Source organism: Marmota monax, unplaced genomic scaffold, assembly GCF_021218885.2.
Source record: "Marmota monax isolate L192 unplaced genomic scaffold, Marmota_monax_Labrador192_F-V1.1 WCK01_AAM20220418_F8-fsc00117, whole genome shotgun sequence".
Lineage (NCBI taxonomy): Eukaryota > Metazoa > Chordata > Mammalia > Rodentia > Sciuridae > Marmota > Marmota monax.
This window is the reverse complement of record NW_026693023.1, coordinates 5466715-5489077: the sequence shown is the minus strand read 5'-3', so window position 1 is coordinate 5489077 and position 22363 is coordinate 5466715. Positions and strand designations below refer to the sequence as shown.

The following is a 22363-nucleotide window of genomic DNA, read 5'->3' as shown; positions in this document are numbered from 1 at the left end:
TTCTCTCAAACATTTTATCCTCTTTCATTCCACCAAAATCATTCACGAGGGACCATTAAATAAATGATTTGGATAAGATGTACTAGAATACTTCATCCTCTCTGATAAGAACTTAGGTATGTGTGACTAGTGTAGTAGAGCATAAATATAACACCATCTGGATGTAAGAGATTGTAAGGAAATACTGAGAGGAAAAACTAAATGGTGAAAATACAGGCAAAGCAAAACATAAAGGGAAGAAGGAGACCCAAACATGTCCCCTCTATGAACTGCAGGCCCCAGGAAATTCGCCTTGTAGTACTAGGGCTGAATAAACAGCAGAATGCATTCTGAAACAAAGAAAATAGACTAGTTTCAAGACATAGTTGGGCAGAGTAAATGTAATCTATTGCAACAACTGGGAATTTTCTTCTCCTAAAGAAACATCATTTTCCTTTTACTTTCTTTGCCTGAAGCAGCTCCCGGGAGGCAAGATCCCAGGGCTAGCTGATACAGGTCATTGTGCTCCAACAAGATAATTCACCTGCTTTCATGCAAACTGACTTCAGATGGACATAAAGGAGTCCCTATCAGACAGATAAATCAGAGCTTTCACTTAAAATAGTAATTCAACAGTAATCTTTCTTTGCTGTGACTGTCTCCCTAGTTGTTAGCCTCCTATTTTGGATCCTCATTCTCTCTTCTTGTCTCTCTGTTGGTTCTCTATGTGTACTTTATCCCTTTACATGTACTCACATACACAGGGAAAGAGACACTGATAATAATCCTCTATGCATTCATTAATTCACCAAACACATATTAAGCATCTACTTTGTTCCTGGATACTTAAATCTAGTTATGTTAAAATCCCCAGGATAAAAAAAAAAAAAAAAGAGCAACTGATACAATAGTTTCTTTTATGAGCACAGATTGCCTGCCCTGAGGTTCCTCCTTAACTGCACAGAGTAATGTCAATTTAGACAGGGACATGGCCTGGGAAGAAGGAATGGGGGCCAATGTATAGGTACGTAAGTGTACCTGTCTGTGTAGGTAATTACAATTGAATTCTAAAACAAAACAAAATGCTCTGGATTATCTTTTCTCCTTTTTTTTTTATTTTTGCAGAAAAATTAAAAAAAAAAAACCCAAGAATTAGCCAATACCTGAGGCTTCTATGAAACTCATGCCACAACCCCTTGGCAACAAGAAAATGCTTGAAAATTGTACAACTGACTCATTGTGGTAAGAGACTTTAGAGTGAAATCTATCCCATCTATAGAGCTAAAATCCCATTTTTTGCAAAAGGATGGATAGCGTCTCACCTCCCATTTGCCCTGCTGTGTTCTCTTCTTCAAATGGATGTTCCAGTGCTCCGAACTGACGTCCGCACAGTGTGGAATGGTAAGCGCAAAGGGGGTGGTGACTATTATATCTGGAGGACCACAGGTGACTTCAGGACTCAGGAGCACCTCAGACCCATCTGACTGCAGGCTTCATAGTTGGGAAAAGGACAAAAGAGAGAAGCATGTTAAGAATGAGAGCTTTCTTCCTTTTTGAGAGAGTATCTTGCTAAATCCCTTAGACTGGCCTTGAACTTGCACTCTTTTTGCCTCAGCCTCCTGAGTAGCTGAGTAGCTACCAAACCTGGCCAGAAGCAAGAATTTTCAATGAGAAGTTAGTTCCAAACTGGGGTACTATACATGCCAAGCAAATCCCTCTCCAGATCTCACTCTGGATAGCACCTCATTTACTAAGTTGGCTCACCCAAGAATAAGTGTGAGTTGTACCATTAGGGCACACAGGCTGACTTTAAGCCTAGGTTCCAAATCTAGGTTTTGATCAACTAATTGAGAAAATGACCAATGCTTCTTTGAGAATATAGGGTGGAGCTGGTGAACTCAATGATTTGGCTGGTGAGTCAAACATTAGCTGCTGAATCCTTACTCTTGTTGATAACATTATCAATAACAAACTATAGATGTGACTGATTGGTGATCTTTTCCCAACAACACACTCAGCAATGCTTTTTAATGCAAGTAAATAAGAAAACAAATTATTATGGAACCAAACAGTATTTCAAACATACACAGATTGAGTATGTTTATTCTGGTTTTGAAAACATTTATTTTCTGCCAATGCACACATACATAGGTTATATAGTGATAGCACAGGAGACAGTAATAAACGTGCATAATCAAACACATAATTCTATATTTTCAACACTCTCCTATTTCAGATTTAAATTTTAAATAATTCCACCCAAACCTGGTACTCTGATTTTTCGGTATTGTGAATTATTTACAATGAAATGCAGTCCTGAAACAGATAAAAGAAAGTGAAATTTAACTACCTCATCGAATGCCTCCCTTTTTATTTTCTTGTTTGTTTGTTTTTTTCTTTTTTGTCCATTTTTTGCAGAGCTGGGGATGGAACCCAGGGTCTCATTCAGGCCAGGAAACTGCTCTACCACTGAGCTACCCCAGCCCTTGGCTTTTATTTTCAGTCTCTGCCTATAAACACTAAAAAGAGGTAGTTTATAGGACAGCAAGAGTGAAAACTCAGATGTCTACTTAATTTTCATCTAACCGCACATGTGTTCTTAAACAAGCTGTTTGATCTTTTTTGTTTTTGTTTGCAGGATTTTCTCTTGTAGGAAATATAATTATATTGAATATAGTCAATAAAAATAATTTAGGGTTCATAGATGAGCAATACTATTGGAGACCTAGGATTGATATTATTATCAAAGCTTTCACCCTTGCCATCTAGAAAGGGCATTTAAATATGTCATCTCTGATAAAAAAGAACAGTCTCTAGGGTAACATAAAGGTGAAATTTAGCTCTAAATGATAATACCTGTTTTGAGATCTTGTATAAACAAACAGTTTTCTATGAGTGCATCTAACATGTTATTAATTTCTGAATTGCTTTTGTTGACATCTCTTGTTCTCTCTCAAGTCAGTCATGGTCACACTTGAGCTCACTATGTATAATTTGATGCTGCAATAAAGCCAGGGCATGTAACTGAGCAGGAGCATCTTATATCTGCTGTATCCAAGACAGACGTGAGCATTATTACATGGCCCCCTCCCACCCCCAAGAACCAGTGGAGATGCCATCAAAAAGTTTAATCTTCCATAAAGTCCAAAGATGACCTTTCTTCCTCTATAAAGTGAACCATAAGCTAAGCTGGAAACATGTTTGAATTTGCCTTTAAGCAGGGAGGGGATTGGAAAGCAGGGTATTAGCATAGCCAATCCTCTCTGAAAAGCTTAAAACAATATACTCAAGGTTTGAAAAAAAAAATTGTAAAATTCAGATGTGCTCTGTAGGCAGCACAAAGTGGCAGCCTGTGTGTGGACACTTGCCAGTGGCCATTAGAGAGGGTTAAGCGCTTTCCGTGTAATTGCTGCTTGCATTCAGCATGGACAGGAATAGCAGAGATACTTACGAATGACCGATGACAAGCTCTCCTAAAAGAACTATTTAATTGCTTTTAGAGAATCATCCCCCTTGTTGAGCATATTGTTCAAACATATGGGAATTTGGGGAATTATTTAATGCCAAATGAACTGAAATCAGTTAATTAGATGAACCCTCACACTCAATGAATAGCAAGACTCCTTGCAGTAATAGACAGCATTAGGAGTCGGAGGCCCTGTGTGTTGAATATTGGGAGGAGCGTGAAGTAGAAGTTTTGCATTAAGCAGGCACTGGACATTTCCATAAGTGCAAAGTAAGTAAATCAGGATTTATATTTAATCCTTCTATCCCCCAAATAGTGTCTGTGCTGTAGGCTTCTCTCTGGTGAAGGAACAAAATTTAATCTCTCCCCCTTTTTTCCCATGATTAATAATAATTTGCCCTTTTCTGCCACCCTCTATCTGTGGCAATCAGGGAGATTTACAAATATTAATTAAAGCCCTTCACACACCTGTGGAGGCAGGTGTTAGCAGCATAAGGTCACAGAGAAATCAATCAAAGGGAGGGTAGGAATAGAGCCCTAAATTTCTGACTCACAGGCTCCCCTCTGTGACCAGATTGTACTTTTCTTCTCTTTTACTATTAGGAGATGTTCTGGTCAAATTGTTGGCCCCTGTGCTATCCCAAGGAAAGAAGTGGGGAGGGGATTAGATGAAGTGTGGTCACAGATGGAGGACATTTGAGAACAGAGGGCTGGAAGTTGAGAAGGCTTTAATCGGGTGCGGACAAAAATGAAGTTTTGCAAGGAAAGCATATATGGCATTTTAGGTTTTCTTTCTTTTTTGATACTAGAGATTGAACTCAGAGGTGCTTAAGCACTGAGCCACATTCCCAGTCCTTTTTAACATTTTTGAGAAAAGGTCTTGATAAATTGCTTAGGGCCTCACTAAATTGGTGAGGCTAGTCTCAAACTTGTGTTACTCCTGCCTCAGCCTCTCAAGTTGCTGGGATTACACACGTGCACCACCACAACTGGCTAAATTTTCTCATGTTATATAATATGGGACAAAGCAGTATCCTTGTTCCTGATGGGAGAAAAAAAAAAAGGTGACATGTTTTCCTAAAATAGTTGTGAGCTAATAGATACTATGAATCAATAACAACAGTGATATTAAGACCATAACATGAACACCTATATAGATCACATACCCTAGACTGGTCTACAGGTTGAAAAGCCTTGCTGCATGTGACTTTGTTAACTTTTTCTTTGTTATTTGTATCAATTCTTATGACAGGGATATATGCATATACCCATAGTTTGAATCCTACCTGTGCATAGAAAAAGATAATTTCAGAGCCAGGTCACTTCTATAGGAAATCTGTTCTCTGCGGTGGCTAATTAATTCAATAAATTCTCATTATATCAATATATATTTGAATAAAAACTCAAGACCTTTGTAATGTGCATTATAGGCAGTTAAGGTAGATGGCAATGATACTGCTCTGCCTGCTTTTTCCTTGCCTCCCAGAGTCTGTCCTCAACTAAGCCATTCTGCTAAAAATGCCAGTGTGTTCTTGCCTCAAGAAATGGCCTCTGTTCCCCCTGCTCCAGAGTGCAGGTGCTGCCTGGAACACTTTGACATCCACATGATGAGGGGCCCTGTGTCCTTTAGGTCTTTGTGCAAATGACACTTACTAATGAGTTTTCCTGCCTATGCCCTAGTAATTTCAGCAAACTTGCTTTTTGCTTTTCTTTTCTCCACAACATTTACTTCTTAAATCTATACCATTTGCTTACTATTCTTTAAATATTTATTTTTTTAGTTGTAGTTGTACACAATACCTTTATTTTGTTTATTTATTTTTATGTGGTGCTGAGGATCGAACCCAGGGCCTCGCACGTGCTAGGTGAGCGCTCTACCACTGAGCCACAACCTCAGCCCCTGCTTATTATTTTTTGACTTCCACAAACTAGAATTTAAACTCCATGAGGCTGGGATTTTTAGTTTAATTCAATTTAAGTTTTAGCAGTACTGGGGATTAAACCCAGGTATGCTTTATCACTGAACTGCACCTCCAGCAACCCCTCATTTAAATTTTTTTTTCAAATTTATTTTGAAACAGGGACTCACTAAATTTCCCAGTCTGTACTTGAACTTATGATGCTCTTGCTTTAGACTCTAGAGTAGCTGGGATTACAGGTGTGTACTAATATGCCTGGTTAATTTTTTAAAAAAATGTTTATCAGTGTATCCTTAATGCCTGATAGACAGTGGTTGTAAACACTCAAAATATTTTTGACAGAACATAGGAGCCAGTTTGAAGTAGTTTCCAGTGATCAAATCTGAAACACCTTGAGTAAAAAAGTAAATAATAATAAAGAAGTATTACAACCCATTGAGTAATATAAGAATCCACAAAATACACTGAAGAAAATAAATGAATGTGAAAACTCTTAATTCAATAGAAAACCAACTAATGAATGTAGAGAACCATCATTTAGCAATCAACCACATTAATACTCAATTCAATCATAAATCATAAATGTACATTAACCTATTGGGAGCAAGTTTGAAGAGTAGAAAGAAGTACGTGCTTGGTCTCAAAGCAACCCATCATAGAGTGCTTGCTAATTACAAAAAGTAAAATATTATTTCACAATGGAGAATTTTTGTACACAATACTTAATGCAAATTATCAAAATTTATGCTGTCAAGAACAGGATGAATGGGCAGAATACAGCTCCCAATGGGATGCATCCCTCCTGTGACATTCCCACCCAAAGAGCACAACCAGTGTCTCATCATAAGGAAATACACAAGCTCAGATGGAGCCAGTTCTATAATATAATTGATGTGTACGCTGAAAAACCATCAATGTCATAAAGTACAAAGGCAGACTCAGGAACTATTGCAGATTACAGGGGACTAAAGACACATGACAACTGAATCTAACTAATGGACTTGGATTTTCATTTTCTATAAAATACATGACTTAGACACCTGGTGTGTGGATACTTTATCAATACTATTTAATGTTCAATGTTAATTGTCTGATTTCTATAACAATGCTGTAGTTATATAATTTCTTATTTTGGAGATTATATAAGGGCATCTTGTTCATGATGGTTGAAAAAGAAACTGTGTGTGTGTGTGTGCACACACATGCGCATGCACCGTGTATAAAGAGAGAGAAGAGAGAAAAAATATAGAAAATATGATAAAATGTAAACATTCATGAACGTAAATGTAAGAGGAAGGAATTCTTTAGACAGTTCTTGCATGCTGCAGTCTGGCTGGGCACACAATCACCAGCCACTACACAGCTTGTAGATTCAAACAGCAACTCTTTATTCCCGAACTCACACCAGCCGTCTACAATCACGTTCTGGGGAAATCCACGTTCTCTGCCCAAATCCACCTCCACTGGGCTTCTATCTCCCCAAAATATACTGTCTGAATCCCGTGAGAACTCAAGGGGAACTCAGGCAGCAGGATACGCCCTATTCCCAGCCCGAATAATCTTAAACCTTAAACCTGGAACCTAAACTGGGAACGCCCTAAACCCGATTATCTTAAACCGGGAACACCCTAATCCACCCTGGTCCTTGAGCAAGGTCACCTACATTCAATGTCACTGCAAAACTGTCAGCAACATGGGGTACGCTGGCAAGGAAATTGTCATACCTACTTGGCTAATGGCTCCCAGCACTTGCAACAATGAAATAAGTTTAAAATTATATCACAATAAAATAATCTTTTGAATGAATGAAGATTATTTTTCCAGAATTCTTACAATGAAATTGGCAAGGTCACTGACTACTGTATTAAAATATGTACTGGAGGGAGATGGAGGTAACGCAGCTGGTCCTGGTGATGGTCCAAACCACACCATGTAGTAACTAATACTCCTGCACCCATCTGTGCACCAATGCCAATGAAAGGGGCTGCTGATGTTGAAGAAGGTATGGGTATTACAACTGTTAACTATGGCAGGTTGGAGGTATATCTCCCTACATTTTGCTTCTGCACTCAATATTTCTTGACCTGATGTTAAACTAGTAAAATGTCATTTTCTTCAAGGAGAAAAAAAAGAACCCACAAAAAAACAGTTCCTACTTCCGAATTTTGAGATGAGGAATTCATTGTTGCTATTGTCTGCCATGCTGCACTTGGCAATTACCATTTCCTGCCTTCCTCCTATGGTCTATATTATAGATTAATGTAGGTTTGATCACCTTTAGCCAGAGTATCATTCAGGAATCCAGGCAGGAGAGTAATGATAGTTTGACTCTGTCAGGCCCTGGGTCGATACATAATTAAATCATATTTTAATGGAAAGACATAAAAAGGCAGAGAGATAGAAGCTGTAGTCTTAAGAGTTCAAAAAGCAAGGTAGCTCCAGCCTCCTACAGTTTTCTACTAAGAAGACATAGTTCTAAACAATTCTTTTCTTTTTCTCTCCATTAAAATCTCAGATTTTGACTTAGGGTGCTAAGACTGCTATGTATAAAAATCAAGGGTTTAGGGTTTCTTTTGTTTTCTTGGAGTCAGATACCTTTTCTACTCATCTGTTCTGACCAGGGATTTCTGATCAGCTTCAGGAAAATGATATCATAGGACCTCAGGAATAGCTTGAGCCCTTGAAATGCAGCCTTTTCTCATCAGCCCAGCTTAACACCATGACTACATATCCTGAGGACTTTAATTCTGGTAACTTCTATGCATTATTCAAGAAAAGAGACATCTGGAAAGGGAGAATAGGAGGTGAGGAGCCGAATAGAGGATAAGGAGTGGAGTAAAATCTTCCCTTTATCATAATAGACTGCTTGCTTTTCATCTTTAAGTGGTTCTAAAACTGGAATATGATTCAGAATTCCTTCGGGGCTTACCTAATATTCTATTTCTGGACTCTACCCAAGAAGATATGGATTCAGTAGTTTTACAACAGGGGCATGGAACCCATACTTCTTTACTTGCATTCCCTACATGCAAAGAGGTCCTATCACTAACATTAAAGCATTGTGTGACTCTTGAGGAAATGTGGAAAGCAATAGCTCATGCAGTGAGGGCCTGGTGTTTTGACAAGCAAAGGTAGGCTTTCAAAATGGAATCTGGATGCTGGTCAAGTTGAAAGGCTCATTATTGAAGCCTGGTCTGATGTTACTGTGACAGAAAATTCGACTGCCCAGGGACAATTCTCTGTCTCCCTCTTTTCTAAGTTCTGTGTATATTCATAAGCAAGGATGTCAGGTTGGGGGTTGATTAGCAGTAACTGGGAATAATGACATAGCTCATCAAGCCATTATGTTCCATTAGTTGGGGCAGGGAAAGGAGCAGTTAGAACAGGGATTACAACCAGCAACATGCGTAATTCTCTGAGGACAGAAGCATATGCCTCTACTATTAAAGAGTTTAAAGATGTGGGTCACCCGCATGGTATTATCTAAAATAGGATCACAGGAAGGGGATGGCACGAGGCAGGCGGGGTGAGGTGGGAGGGAAAGGACATACACAGAGGAATAAGTATCTGAATTTGTGAAATTTGAGCAACAACCTACTGAGAGATTAAACTGTTTGCATATGTTAAATGGCTTTCATTTACACACACATTCATAGGGTGTTTACCAATTAATACACTAAGGGAATCACAAATCATGTGCAAATCACCAGCTCCTAGATACAATTTGAGCCTCATCTTTCATGCAGTGTTGGGCTTGTGTTGAGCTTGTTTTAAAAGTGAAATGATGGCTCCCTGTGAGAGAGATGGGGGAAGGAGAAGACTGGATTTATGCATCCTGCCACCGTGACATGTTTTAATATCTGCTATGTTGTTTATTCATTTACATTCTGAGTGGGGAAAACAAACTACTCTGGAAAAACTCTGAATCCAATTTCATAGAATCATTTCATTTTAGGCTGGGGAAGGACCTAGGAGTAATCAGGACCAACACCTTCATTGTTTAGGAGAACTGCATGGGGTGGAATGCCCTACCTAAGGTCACACCGCAACTCTGAGGTAAATCTGAGAAGGGATGCTGGTGGGAAATGGAATGAAAAGGATTATGTTCCCTGGGGCATATTCTCAACACTGGATTTTTTTTTTTTTTAATGGTCCTAGGGATGAATCCCAGGACTCACACAAGCGAGGCATTTCCTCTATCACTGAGTTACACTCACAGCCCTGAACCTGGAATGTTAAGGGAAAATACTGGCATGAGAGTTGTTGTGACTATAGTCATAGAGAGCAGATAATGCCTTGGGGGCCTTGTGGTAGATAACATGGAAAAGATAGAGACTTGCTTCTGTTTTATATTATGGCTACACCAGAGATTTATTGGATCAGGACAAATTTATCTCATGGTTCTGTAGCTCAGAGGTCTCCCTGAGCTAAAAGCAAAAATAGAGGGGTTGGCAGGTCTGCACCCCTCATGGAGGTTCTTGGCTCAAGGTGCTTTCTTCCCTCTTCAAGCTAGCAACAGAACATCTTCAGTCCTCTGACTCTGATATTCCTGTCTTCCTCTTAGAAGGAAACTTGCACTGGGTTCCCCCTTGATGATCAACAATAATCTCTGTTTCTCAAGGTCTTTAAATTTATCAAGTTCTTAAAAAAAAAAACAAAAAAAAAAAACAGGTAAAGTAATAAAATATCAACAGGTTCCAGGGAGAGGGATGTGGACATACTTTGGGAGCCATTCTTTGCTTATCACCAAGCTTCTCTTGAGACCCTCTGCTGCATTCCCCCAGCCTCCATCCACTGTAGTCTCCCAGACACTTAGCAACCTGGTCAAGGTATCCGTTTGGCATTGGATTATCTTCAGTGTTTCAGCATCGTGAGCCCCTATTCTGATTTCCAGAGCAGGGCTCCAGATCTGAATGTAACTTTATGGAGTCCTGGGAAGTTGTTATGGTTTCATTTAAAGATTATAACACAGGAAAAACAGGAAGTTCATGGTGCAGTTTTGCAAAGGGCCGTGTAGGATTGTTATAGAAAGTATGGCAGCAGCCTCAGTGTGGGCTGGTATCTTCTTCTCCTGGAGTTTTTATTAGGCTATAACTACGTGAAGTGGAAAGGATGATATATATTAAATATCTTAATAGGACAGGTTATTTCTAGTTCCAGCATGGGCAATAAAAGAGAGGTGCATACAAATAAAAATAATTACAGCATGTGGTGTCCGTTTACAATGTGTAATCAAACCCACAGAACAGTGACTTTCTCTTATTGAATTAAGGTGGACCTTCCATTCCGATCTATTAGCAACACTCAGAGCCATTGTGATCTTGTCAATGGCATCTTTAATTAAAGACTCTTCCTGACCACTCCAATCATTTCCCATTGTGAGCTCACCTGGGTCCCAAATGTGCTTTGATTTAAAATGATGGCAATTTTTATTTAGGTGTGTTTTTGGACTGAGGGGGTGTGAGGTAGAAGGGAAAGCAAAGAGTATGATTTGGGGGAAATTCTTTTTCCCCCATGAAGCAGATATTAAAATGACAGTATAAGAATTCTATTTCTGTTTTTCCCTTTCCTTGTTTTTTTCCACTAATCTTTTTCTCTTACTTTTTGGGACAATGGCATTATATTCTAACCTAAATGACTGTGAAAAAAATCACCATGCTTTTACTGGGGAAAAAGAGTATAATCTTCCACTAAAGGTGCATTAACCCTTCTAGGTCATTAAGATACCATTTGATAAATTGCCCCTTTTATTACACTGCATAGCAGTAGCCTGAAAGAATTAATGTAAGTCTCAAATGGCAGCAATTTACTCCCTGGCACTAGCAGAATGATTCTTTTTTGCTTTGTTACATAGGAAGTACCTTTCTTCATTAGCTCCCATACCTGTTATAGAGGTAATTAGTGCCAATATCTTGGAAAGGGTAGGTTTATACCATCAATTTTGTGTGTCCAATAAAACTTTCCAAAACCAACTTGAACAACAAATAGGATTTGGACCCAGGAATGACCAATGAGCAGAAATGGTGACAAGGACAATCCATTCATTTCCATCCGTTACTACCTAACTTGCAAGGAAATCCAGGCAAAGGGGACAGGACAAAGCTGTTCAAGGAGCCCTATGCCACCTGCCCTGCTCAGGTGGTTACTCATCTACTGATGAAAGGACCAGCCTACTCAGAGTCCACTGTGGGATTCATAGAGTAGACCTCTGAAGTATAAATCATAGGCCAATGTGCTAGGAAAATCAGAGGCAGAGTTAATGGTATTTGAGGGAGTTCTGATTTATAATGAACTGCAAACTTGTTTGCTGTAATTGAATGCATCTTTCCTGAATTTAGAATGTGGAAACACTCAAAAGGGAAGAATCCTGTGTCAGAATAGAACTAAAGTAAACTTCTATTACCTATTAAAAAAAAATCATACCAGGTGTGGTGATGCACAATTCCAGCAGCTTAGGAGCCTGAGGCATGAGGATCACAAGTTCAAAGCCAAAGCCAGCCTCAGCAACTTAGCAAGGCCCTAAGCAACTCAGTGAGACCCTTTCCCTAAATAAAATATGAAAAAGGGCTGGGGATGTGGCTCAGTGGTTAAATGTCTCTGGGTTCAATCCCTGGTACCAAAATAAATAAATAAATAAAATTTAAAAGATAAAAAAATGAAGAATGAATAAAATACCAAAATGTAACATTTAAGTAGCACTTTAGGGACTGGGGGTGTAACTCAATGGCAGACTGCTTGCCTAGTGTGCATAAGGCCCTGGATTCCATCCCCAGAACTGCAAAAATAAAATAAATCAATAAATACATGGCACTTAACAGTTTACACTGGATTTCTCAGATATGAAGTTAGTATATTAACCTCAACCAAATCCAGAAACAGTTAATAATATATAAAATTTATAGATGATAAAAGCTGAGGTCTGGAGAAAAAGAACGTTTGCACAAGGTCATCCAGGCTGCTGGTAGAGCCACCAGAGCCCAAGCCTTCTGGATTCCTGTGCTCTTCTCATTCTACCCTGTCATCTTATTTCCCATAGTTTTCAAATTTCTCCTTGCAAAGCCAATGCTTACGTTAGCATTGAGTTGCTGACAAGTGACATATGTTACCAGTTCATAGATGCAGTTGGCAAAGGCAGAGATTTCACCTTGAGTGGAGTGTGCAAGCATACTCCACGTCATGCCCTTTGACAGGTAAGTAGAGCAGCTGTCACACCCTCTGCCCAGAATCTGGATGCAGGATTTTGATTCAGCCATTTTCTTTTTGATTCAGCCATTTTCTTTTTGATTCTTGATTATCACTATTATTTTCCCCTTTTATCTACTTACTCTTTAAAAAATCCATTTTACTTTTCAATTGTTCCCTATCCTTTTTCATGTAGGTCAAAGTGCTATATTTGATCCCTGAAAGGAAATCCAAAGTTGCTCCCAGGGTAACTATCATCACAAACCCTCAAGTGACCTTCAGCTGGCAAATCTCTTTCTGCTAATTAATCATCAGTTCCCAAGTCAGATTTCTGGGCATTATCTTCAACTCCTTCATCTCCTTCACCCCACATTAACACACAGATCCTGCCAACTTTCTCCCCCAAGTCTCTCTCCAAAATCCCCAATGATAGCAATGAGAGGATTAGAGGATGGGGTTTAAGACATTCAAGACTACAGACAAGGACACTCACAAATAGAGAGACTATAATTTATTGTCCAGATTGACATACTTTTGAGGCAGGAAAGGAACACCATTAATAACTGTGCTAAACAAAACGAGACATATTTTTGCTGTGCTCTCAAGGAGGGTGCTTGTATCCTGAAGGACTGAACTCAGGCAGTGGAGACGAAGCCAAAGATAATCTCTAAAGGGTGAACATGACTAAGTCTACCAAATGTCCAGTCTCATCAATCTTTACCCATCAAATCTTTACCTGTCAATCTTTACCAATTAGTGTTGGTCTCTCTTAGATAGCAAGTGATACTGCCTAACATAGACCTTATGCTTTAGCCTCTTAGTAACTTTTCCTTGCATATTTTGTTTTACTTTTGCTTAGTTTCCAAAATACTCAAGACTATTTATATCTCTGGCTCTTTGCACATCCTACTCCCCTCAACTGCATGTCCTTTATGCTCTTTTAGTTTATAGGTCAACTGATGTTCCAAGATGTTCTCTGAGCCCTTAGATGGGTTCATTCCTTCATTCCTGGTTATAATATTTGTGCATCTGTCACCACACACACCGCACTGCAATGCTGTTGTTAGTTTAAGTAAATGGGTTTGCCTATTTGGCTTAATCTATTAGGGTAGTAGATGAGTTTAGTTTTCCTACTTTTCTCTAACAATTGGGTGTGGTAGAGCCACCTGCTAAAGCAGGGTCCCTTGAAGCCATTTCATTTTGCTTCTATAACTTTTCAGTTACATCTATTATTATAATAATTTATTTGGTTTTTAAGACTCACTTTTCTTAGTATTAAAACTTTTTCATCTGATTTAGAATCCCACCCCTCCTCCTTAATCCCCACGGACATGTTTGCAGGACATTCAGGCACGTGTGCACATGAAGCTCTGGAGGCTTGGTCAGCAGAAGGGGGAGGGGTTGCTGGTTTCCCAGGCATTCCTTCCTTGAGCTGGTCTCTGTGGCACTGTGTAGGAAGGAAGGAAAGAGAAAACGTATCTTCTCCTTACTTAAATGCCTGTGGCAAGGTGGCCATCTTTTTCTTGGGTGATTTCAAAGATTTTTAACAATACAACAATCTTTAAAGGGCTCAGTACAGTTGGTGGTGACTCGAAAAAGTCTCAATGACCTTTGGGTGAGTGCAGTTGACTGGACTGCCAATAGTAAGTAGCTCCGTGTGCATTTCAGTTACACTTGTCAAGTGGCTCCCTGCTGGCAGCAGCCCTAACTTGCAGCGTTCTGACTTACACTGAAGTGGCCCTGACAAGTCTGTGGTTTTCATTTTCACCTTGGCCCGTAACTCATGGCCAGGGTTCATCTTCTCTACCTCTTTAGAATGAGGAGACTTGGAAATTATGGAAGTGTTCTTTGCCCCTGGTCTCCTAGGTTTTGCCACCACGCCCTGCCCTGCTCTGCCCTCTCAGTTTTGTTTTTCTCTGTTCCCTGGTCGCACAGGGAAGCAGAGTCAATACAATGATAAACAATGAGAAAACCAGGTATCAGTGTCCACTTCCTACAGATGACCCAAATTTTACGAGTGTTTGTCTTGGGGATCTTGGTTTTGGGCTTTGGAAAGGGCAGGGAAGAGCCATTTTTGGTACTTGCATTCCTCTAAAATGTGACTTCTCTTTCCCTTGAGTCCCACTCTTCTATCATTAGAGAGTGAGAGGGTATGTGAGTGAGTGGGTGGGAGCATGGTTGCATTAGGATAAAATACTTCTTTGTAGGTTGTGCAGGGAGTTGGGAAATTGACTTTAGCATTACAGCTGGAAAATTCCTGAGATATAAATGTTGCGGTATTTGTGTTTTTTCCCCCTAGTCACCTCTGAACTTTGTCAGTTCCAGGAATCCAGAAGAAGTACACTGGATTCCAAATACCACACCCTGCTATATGTCTATATATATCCCTAAGTATCTTTTCATCCATTCATTCATCCCACTTTCTCTCCCACCTTCTTTATATGGTATTATATTCTGCTTGGTTTAGAGTAATGGATACAAATAAGTGGTTATTGACTTAATTGAGTGCAAGAAACCACTTGTGGAACCTATTTCACAAGTCTAAAACTTTCTTTGCATTGAGAGGTACAATTTTTCTTTCTTCTTTTTGGAATCGAGAACTGAACCCCAGGGGTGCTTAACCATTGAGCCACATTCCCAGCCCTTTTTATTTTGAGACAGGGTCTCTTTAAATTGCTTAGGGCTTTGCTAAATTGCTAAGGCTGGCTGTGAACTTCTGATTCTCCTGCCTCAGGCTCTCAAGCCACTGGGATTACAGGCATGTGCCATCAAGCCCAGCTGAGAAGGTATGATTTTGTTGTTTTGTTTTTTGCCTGAGTAGAGGGATGGTTTGACATATACCCAGTCTCCAAGTTTGGGAGGCAAACACAGATGCAAATCAACCCAGAAGGGTGACCAGACTTTCTTTCCTGATACAATGCTGTGACTAATCCCCTAGTATCAGGGCAGAGTCGAAGGCAGGTGTTATTCAGAGCTCAAGAGGCAAAGTTTGATGAGGGACTGCTATGCTTACAGTAGTAGCCTGGTGGCAGGGGCTTCTTATCTTCCGAGGAACCAGAGGTCCCAGGAAAAGTTTATTCAGGGTGATGAAAAGTTTTATTATGACCTTAAATATTTTGACATAAAAAATACTACAAAGATTCATATAATAAAAACTCCATTTCTATTAATAAAGTGGCCAGCTGGCCAGTCCTTAAATCTTATTGTGAAAAGATGAATTTATACATGATTTCTTTTTACTCTTCTAGAAATGAAGTCCCCCCCCCAATAGTTTACTATGCCACATGAAGTTATTCCATAGAAGTAGCCTTCACTACTTCCATGAAGTAGTCTTTGAGCTCATTGTTGGCAAAGAAATTCTATCTTCTTCATTTTCTAGAGCTACTTTTTCTGTCTTGTAAGTCTAGTGTTTAGTTTTATTTAATGCACTGCCTTTAAAACTTTGGTGCCATCTAAGCACCCTTAGAAAAGATAATGTTTATATTATTGAAACCTCTATCTTCCCAATCCTTAATGCAAAATGTTCCCATTGAACAGAACATGCCATTCAATTGGGAAAAAAAAAAGAAAAAAAAAAAAAAAAAAAAAAAAACAGAAGACAAAGTGGTTGAAATATCCCATCTGGACTAAGTCCCAATTTCAAAATGCATGTCATGTTGTAAAATTAGTTACAACATTTCCAATGCTAGTAAAAGCATTTGGTCAGGAATATCCACATGACAGTGTAATTGGAAAAAGAAATGAATGTTTGCCTTTGGTTTCATTTTATTGCTTCTCAGAAGCAAACTCCCTGTAATAATTTTCTGGTCTAGTTCTCTACTCTGTAACCTCCGGGTGGGGCGGGCTGTAGAAGAGAGCTTGGAGAGGGGGAAAAAAGAAGAGTATGCGATATCCATATCTTCTTCTCACAGTAATATGGGTGGAGGGTCTGTGCACTGAGATAGCTAATATTTAAACCCCCTTTCTTGGATTACCTTAATTTCACTTAATAAAAAAAATGATTGGTACTTGGTTAAATTAGAAAGGATGAAATTCTGTCCCTCCAAAGATTTCTGAGGAAAGTAAAAACCAAAACAGAAACCACCCAAATCTTTCAAATTAAAATTTGGGAAATGAGACCATTTCTTTCAAGAATCCCTTCTGGATTCCTCACTGCACTGAGGCCTTTAGAAAAGGAGGACACATCTAACACTGACCCAGTCCAAGACTTCTCACCAGCACACACTGCTGGCAGCTCCAATATCTTGCCACTGCCTTTCTGTGTGGCCTCTACTCCCTGTTCCCGTGATGTCTCCGAGTGCCCTCTGTGACTGTACATGAAACCCAACTCTTTGTGGCAAGGCCTAGGGTGGAGTTGGAAGGAAGCTACTTAAAGTGATGTTTGGGCATTAGAAAGAATTTGAAGCAGAGGCAAACCTCTGGATTTAGCGACTCTTAAAGCACACCCAAAGCTGTGGAAAGCTATAGAAAATACACCTGGGGAGACAGAAATCATTGGGGCCCTTATACCTCTCTGTCTGGCCAATTTCTTGTCATCTTTTAAGACTGAGCTCAGATGACATCTCCAGGAACTCTTCCTTCACCTCCTCCTCTTTAAGTCTACTCTGACAATGCATTAAAAGCCCTATTCTATTTTTCCATTACTTTCTGTGGAATCCACTACTGCAGTGGTACAAGCTGAGAATCCCTAATCTGAAAGCCCAAAGTTCTCCAAAACCTGAAACTTTTTCAGTGTTGATATGACACCACAGGTAGAAATTGCCACAGCTGACTTCATGTGCCAGGTCACAGTCAAAAGACAGGCACAATAACATATTGTGTAAAAATATCTTCAGGCCATCTGTATAAAGTATATGTGAAAACAAATGAATTTTGCATTTAGATCTGGGTCCTGTCTCCAAGATATACCATTATAGATATTAGGAATATGCAAACATTACCAAATCTTAAAAAAATTAAAATCTGAAATACTTTGGTCCCAGGCATTTCAGATAAAGGATACTTGATTTGTAATTACACTGAATTACAATGTTATCCGTGTCTTCCCAAATCTTGGCACCCTCTATGTGCATTTCATGGTGTACTCCCATTATTAAGCATAAGCCCTGTCTTCACCTTTCATCAAGTATTCTTTGGGAATAATATGCCTAATTGTGCTGTAAGGTGGAGTATGATTGTTATAGTTTGCATCTGGAATGTCCAAATATTCCAGGATCCTGGATTTAAGGCTTGGTCCTGAGCTGCTGCTGCTATTGGAAGGTGATGGAAACTAGAAGTGCAGCCTGGCTGGAGGAAGTAGTTCACTGGGGGTGTGCATTTGCAGGGAATATTGGGACCTTCAGCCTTGCCACAGTCCCAAAGTGATGGGGCCAAGTGACCATGGATGGAAACCTCTAAAACCATGAGCCCAAATAAATCTTTCCTCCTTTTAAGGTGATTATCTCAAGTACCATGTCACTACGACCAAAAGCTGTCTAACAGAGGGGTGTAGCATAAGGAACACTTTATTGGAAAATCTTGCTTTGTGTCCAGTCCTGCTATACCCTAAGGCAAACCTACAAGTTTTTCTGATCAAAGCTACAAAATTAGGATGATTATATTATTATTTTCAATGTTAATGTGAAGATAAAAATGTTTTATCAATGTATAAAAGTTAACATGCTATATATCCATATATAAATATATCAATTAGAGTTTTTCTTCTTATCATCTTTAAGAATGTTGTATCACTGTATTGCTATGTTGCATACAATACCCAACATTTCCAAAGTAGGCAAGTACCTACTACTGTTTTTCAGATGAAAAATCAGAGACACTTAGAGTTTTATTAATTTACCTGTGGTCTAAGCATAGCAGCAGCAAAGCCTAGACCTGTAGGCAGGACCTCTGATACCTGAGTAGACCAACACTCTGCCATGGGGCTCAAATTGTTTCTGAATATTCAGCCTTGTTCCCAAGCTTTCTTCTATCAATGCTATAATTTAACAACAGCAGTTTACTCCCATAGACTTCTAAGATATGCTCAATTTGATCCTGACTTGCCTAATACTCGGTGCTACGACAGAGCAATTCCAGAGGCACCTGCTTATAACAGCCAGAATTTGCAATACAATGTCAGAAAGCTGTTTTCTTATTCTCCTAGATTGAGGAAAAATAGTATCATTTAGTCCATGTCTTTGGAATTGAAGTTGGACATTCTTGGTTCAAATTCCAGCTTTGATTAGCATGTCCTGGTTAGACAGTTTAGCTTCTTGGAGTTTCCACTGTTAAGATTTTTTTTTTTTTGGTCTAAAATTTGGTACAAAATTCTCTTCCTTAAAATATTATTGTGGAGATTAAATAAATATAACGTATAGGAGGGTTCTTTACAAATTATATGAAAACAGGTGAAGTAACTTATTACTTTTTCAAGAATGTAAAGATGGCTTTCAGCAAAACACTATTCACATATATGTACAAAAACTTAACTGAAATAATTTCTTAAATATTACAATTAGCTATATAAGTCAGCTTTCTGTCACTGTGACAAAATGCCTGAGATGGTTAACGTATAAGAGGGAAAGTTTATTTTGGCTCATAGTTTGAGAAGATGGTTACTTGGTCCTGTTGCTAGATGGGCCTGTGGAGGAGGCACAGTGCATCATGGTGAGAGCATGGAGTAGAGGAAATTGCTCACCTCCTGGCGGTCAGGAAGCAAAGAGAAATATAGGAAGGGGCTAGATCCCCAAATTCCCTTCTAGGGCTCAGCCTGTTACCAAATTTCCTTCTACTAGGTCCCTCTCCTAAAGTTTCCACCACCTTCCAATAGCCCCATAGGCTGATAACCATGCCTTCAACACCTGAGACCTTTAGGAGAATTTCAGATCCAAACTACAGCACTGACCAAAGGCGCAGACTACTGGAGGAAGTTGGAAAGATTCAGTTGTTTCCAGTTTGAAAATATAGAAGGCACAGGAATGTTGAAGGGGAAAGTGACGCCATTCTTCATAATGCAAAGTACAGAGTGTCCTTTTGGAGGCTCACCAGGAACACAAGTTGGATCTCCCAAGAGAGAGAGGGTACATTCAGTGCAGACAAAGAACAGCCTCACAGCTTATCAAAATATGAAAACATAGCCACACGAGATAACTTGAATACAGGGGGTTGTTTGGTGTCTTTGTTTCATGCCACAAAACCATGTCCCTGGGAATCAGGGATGGAATTGGAATTAATTGTATCAGTTACAGTTCCCATAAGTCATTACCTTGCCACACCAGGGATGTAATTCAGAAAGGGGCAATAGAAATGTGTGGTCAAGAGGAAAATGGAGCAGACTTTAATTTAAAGATGTTGCTTGGAAGCATAAAAATGTTGTTTGGAATCCTACTGTATTCTGCGTGTTGGAGGTGATGGAGGGTCAGCAAATCCAATTCTTACACCCATGAAATGAAAGCAAGGGAAAAGTGGTGGCTTTCGAGGCAAAGATGAAAGAAACAGAGCAATGCATTCCAGCTCTGTACACTCCAAGAAAAGTTTAGGATGACAGATGGACAGCATGAAATGAAAATAGAGTTTCCAGTGACATTACAAAGAAAAGATGATACAATGGCCTTTTCCTGATTAATCACAAGATTAAAAGCTAAAGAACATAGATCTAAGCAGCTTCTTGGCACAGACGGAAAAAATTCATCCCAGATTAAAAAAAAAAAAAGGTGGGGGGGGAAGTAGGAAGGCATTTCCTATTTTTAGTGTTTTTGTAAATACTTTGGTGCCACTCAAAAGGGAATGAGGATTGCCAAGGAAGCTAAATGGCCTGTAGCCCAGAGAACGGTCATTTCCTCAAGAGACAATGTCTGGGAAGCTTTCAGTAAGCTAAAAGGGAATGTGTGCTTCCTACAATTTCATACTCTAAGAAAATGTACACCTCATCTAAAGTTCTAACTTCTATCCAGCTTCCTAGAGAGCAGTTATAGACTCAAACCCTAGATAGAGGTGGATAAGCCATATTGGTTAACATGGAATTTCAAAGCTAAAGACGGCCAGGAGAGTGACCCCAGGAGGCCAAGCTATCTCTTTATGTCTTTGGGCTCTGCCAAGCTCATAGGTATTTCTCAAAATTGCAGAATGTCCCGAGTGATCATTCCTTTCTAACACTTCCAGGACATTTTATTTAAGCTCTTGGATATTTGATGTCTGTTGGAACATTTCAGCTCTGACTTCCTAGGAAGAAGCAGCTTCTAGTTTAGAGACAGGGGTTAAGGGAGGTTGTAAACTAGGTGCCTTGTAAAAATGTGAAAGAGCTCTATGTTGCTTCTCAGGAAATAAGGTAGAAGACGCTGGGGGTGAGTCTGAATGGAAGGAGCTGGACATAGGCTCAGTATGTGGATTAGAATGAAGGAAGGAGGATGCAGAGATAGGGCCTGATGGGGGGTCATAATTCAGGGAAGGCTGACTGGATTCTACCTTATACAGTTGACCCTCCAATATATTTTGGTTCTGTTATCTGCAGATTCAACCTCAGATCAAAGAATATTATTCACTAAAACAATATAGTATAACTGTTTGTATAGCATTCATGTTATATTAATTATTATAAGTAATACAGAGATGATTTAAAGCACACACAGGAAGATGTGTATAGGTTATGTGCAACTATTATGCTATTTTACCTGAGGGACTTGAGCACCTATAGGTTTTGGTATCCGTGGAAGTCCTGGAACCAATGCCTTGTGGATGCTGAGGGATGATAGCATCTGAGTTTTGCAGGACAGAGTATTGAAAAACACATTGTATAAAGAACGGGATCTCAATTTCAGGCATGTGTGATTTTTTAAGCAAATCAAGGGATAAAAATGAGGTGACTTCTACACAATGAACTCTAATTTTCAATTTACTGAACTCTCACCTAAGATTTGGAGAAAACTTAAAACTCTGTGAGTCTCCAGTTTTCCCCGTTAATGGAATCATTTAGACACCAGCAGCTTTGGGGGCATATAGGAAACAAATATAGATGTAACAGGACTGAGAAAATAACATGAGTGCCCAACACAGCCCAGTCACGCACCCCTCAAAGAGCCTCACCAACAACACACTTGCAAAACCTTTCTTCCGTTCCTCTCAAGTCCCAGCAAACCTGGGGCCGCTGGGCTCCTGCAAATCCTTTTACAGAAAGAGCTATCGAAATCTGTTTAAACGATCTATTTCTCTGGTTGTTTTCTTTCCAGTGTTTTTTCTTTCAGGTATTCTTTGCTAACAATCATAACAAAAATATCTATTCTAAAATAACCAAGATGTTATGACTAAAAATGCCAGAGGTATATATATATATCCAGTTTATGAGAGAAATTGCTTTTTAAAGAGGAGTTAGGTTTATCTTCTGTGGAGGAAGGCAACATTTCTACAAATACTATAGTTGCACTAAGAAAATAACCAACTACTTTCATTAAGAGTATGAGACAAGATTTGTATTTGTTCGTGTAATTGAATTTAATGCTGCTGAAATTTGTCAGAAAGCTATTGGAGTTTAGACCATATTTTTTACAGTTAGGAATACTGCCTAAGAAGTTGTCTTTCCGTTTATGTAGAGCAGGACTTATGCTGACCTTAAAAGGGTCATGAATCAATCACTGTATGAATTTGCATAATGATGATGGCATCAAAGAGTACCTCCCACAACTCTATTTTTTATTGTATTTACTTATTTATTTTCAGCGCTGGGGATTGAACCCAGGGGCACTTTATTATTGAGCTAAACTCTCAGTCTTCTTTTTAAAAAATTTTTATTTTGAGGGACTCGCTAAGTTGCTCAGGCTAACTTGCACTTATGATCCTCCTGCCT

General features: G+C 39.3%; 1 protein-coding gene across 8 annotated transcripts in view; it reads right to left on the bottom strand.

Annotated features, from left to right (window-relative positions):
- Unc5d (unc-5 netrin receptor D) overlaps positions 1–22363 on the bottom strand; it is a 524947-nt gene that overhangs the window by 41839 nt on the left and 460745 nt on the right. For all 8 annotated transcript variants that reach the window (XM_058582323.1, XM_046453286.2, XM_058582325.1 and 5 more), the window contains one exon: positions 1302–1470. In XM_058582323.1, coding sequence (XP_058438306.1) covers positions 1302–1470 — 169 coding nt within the window. The remainder of the gene's footprint in view (positions 1–1301; positions 1471–22363) is intronic.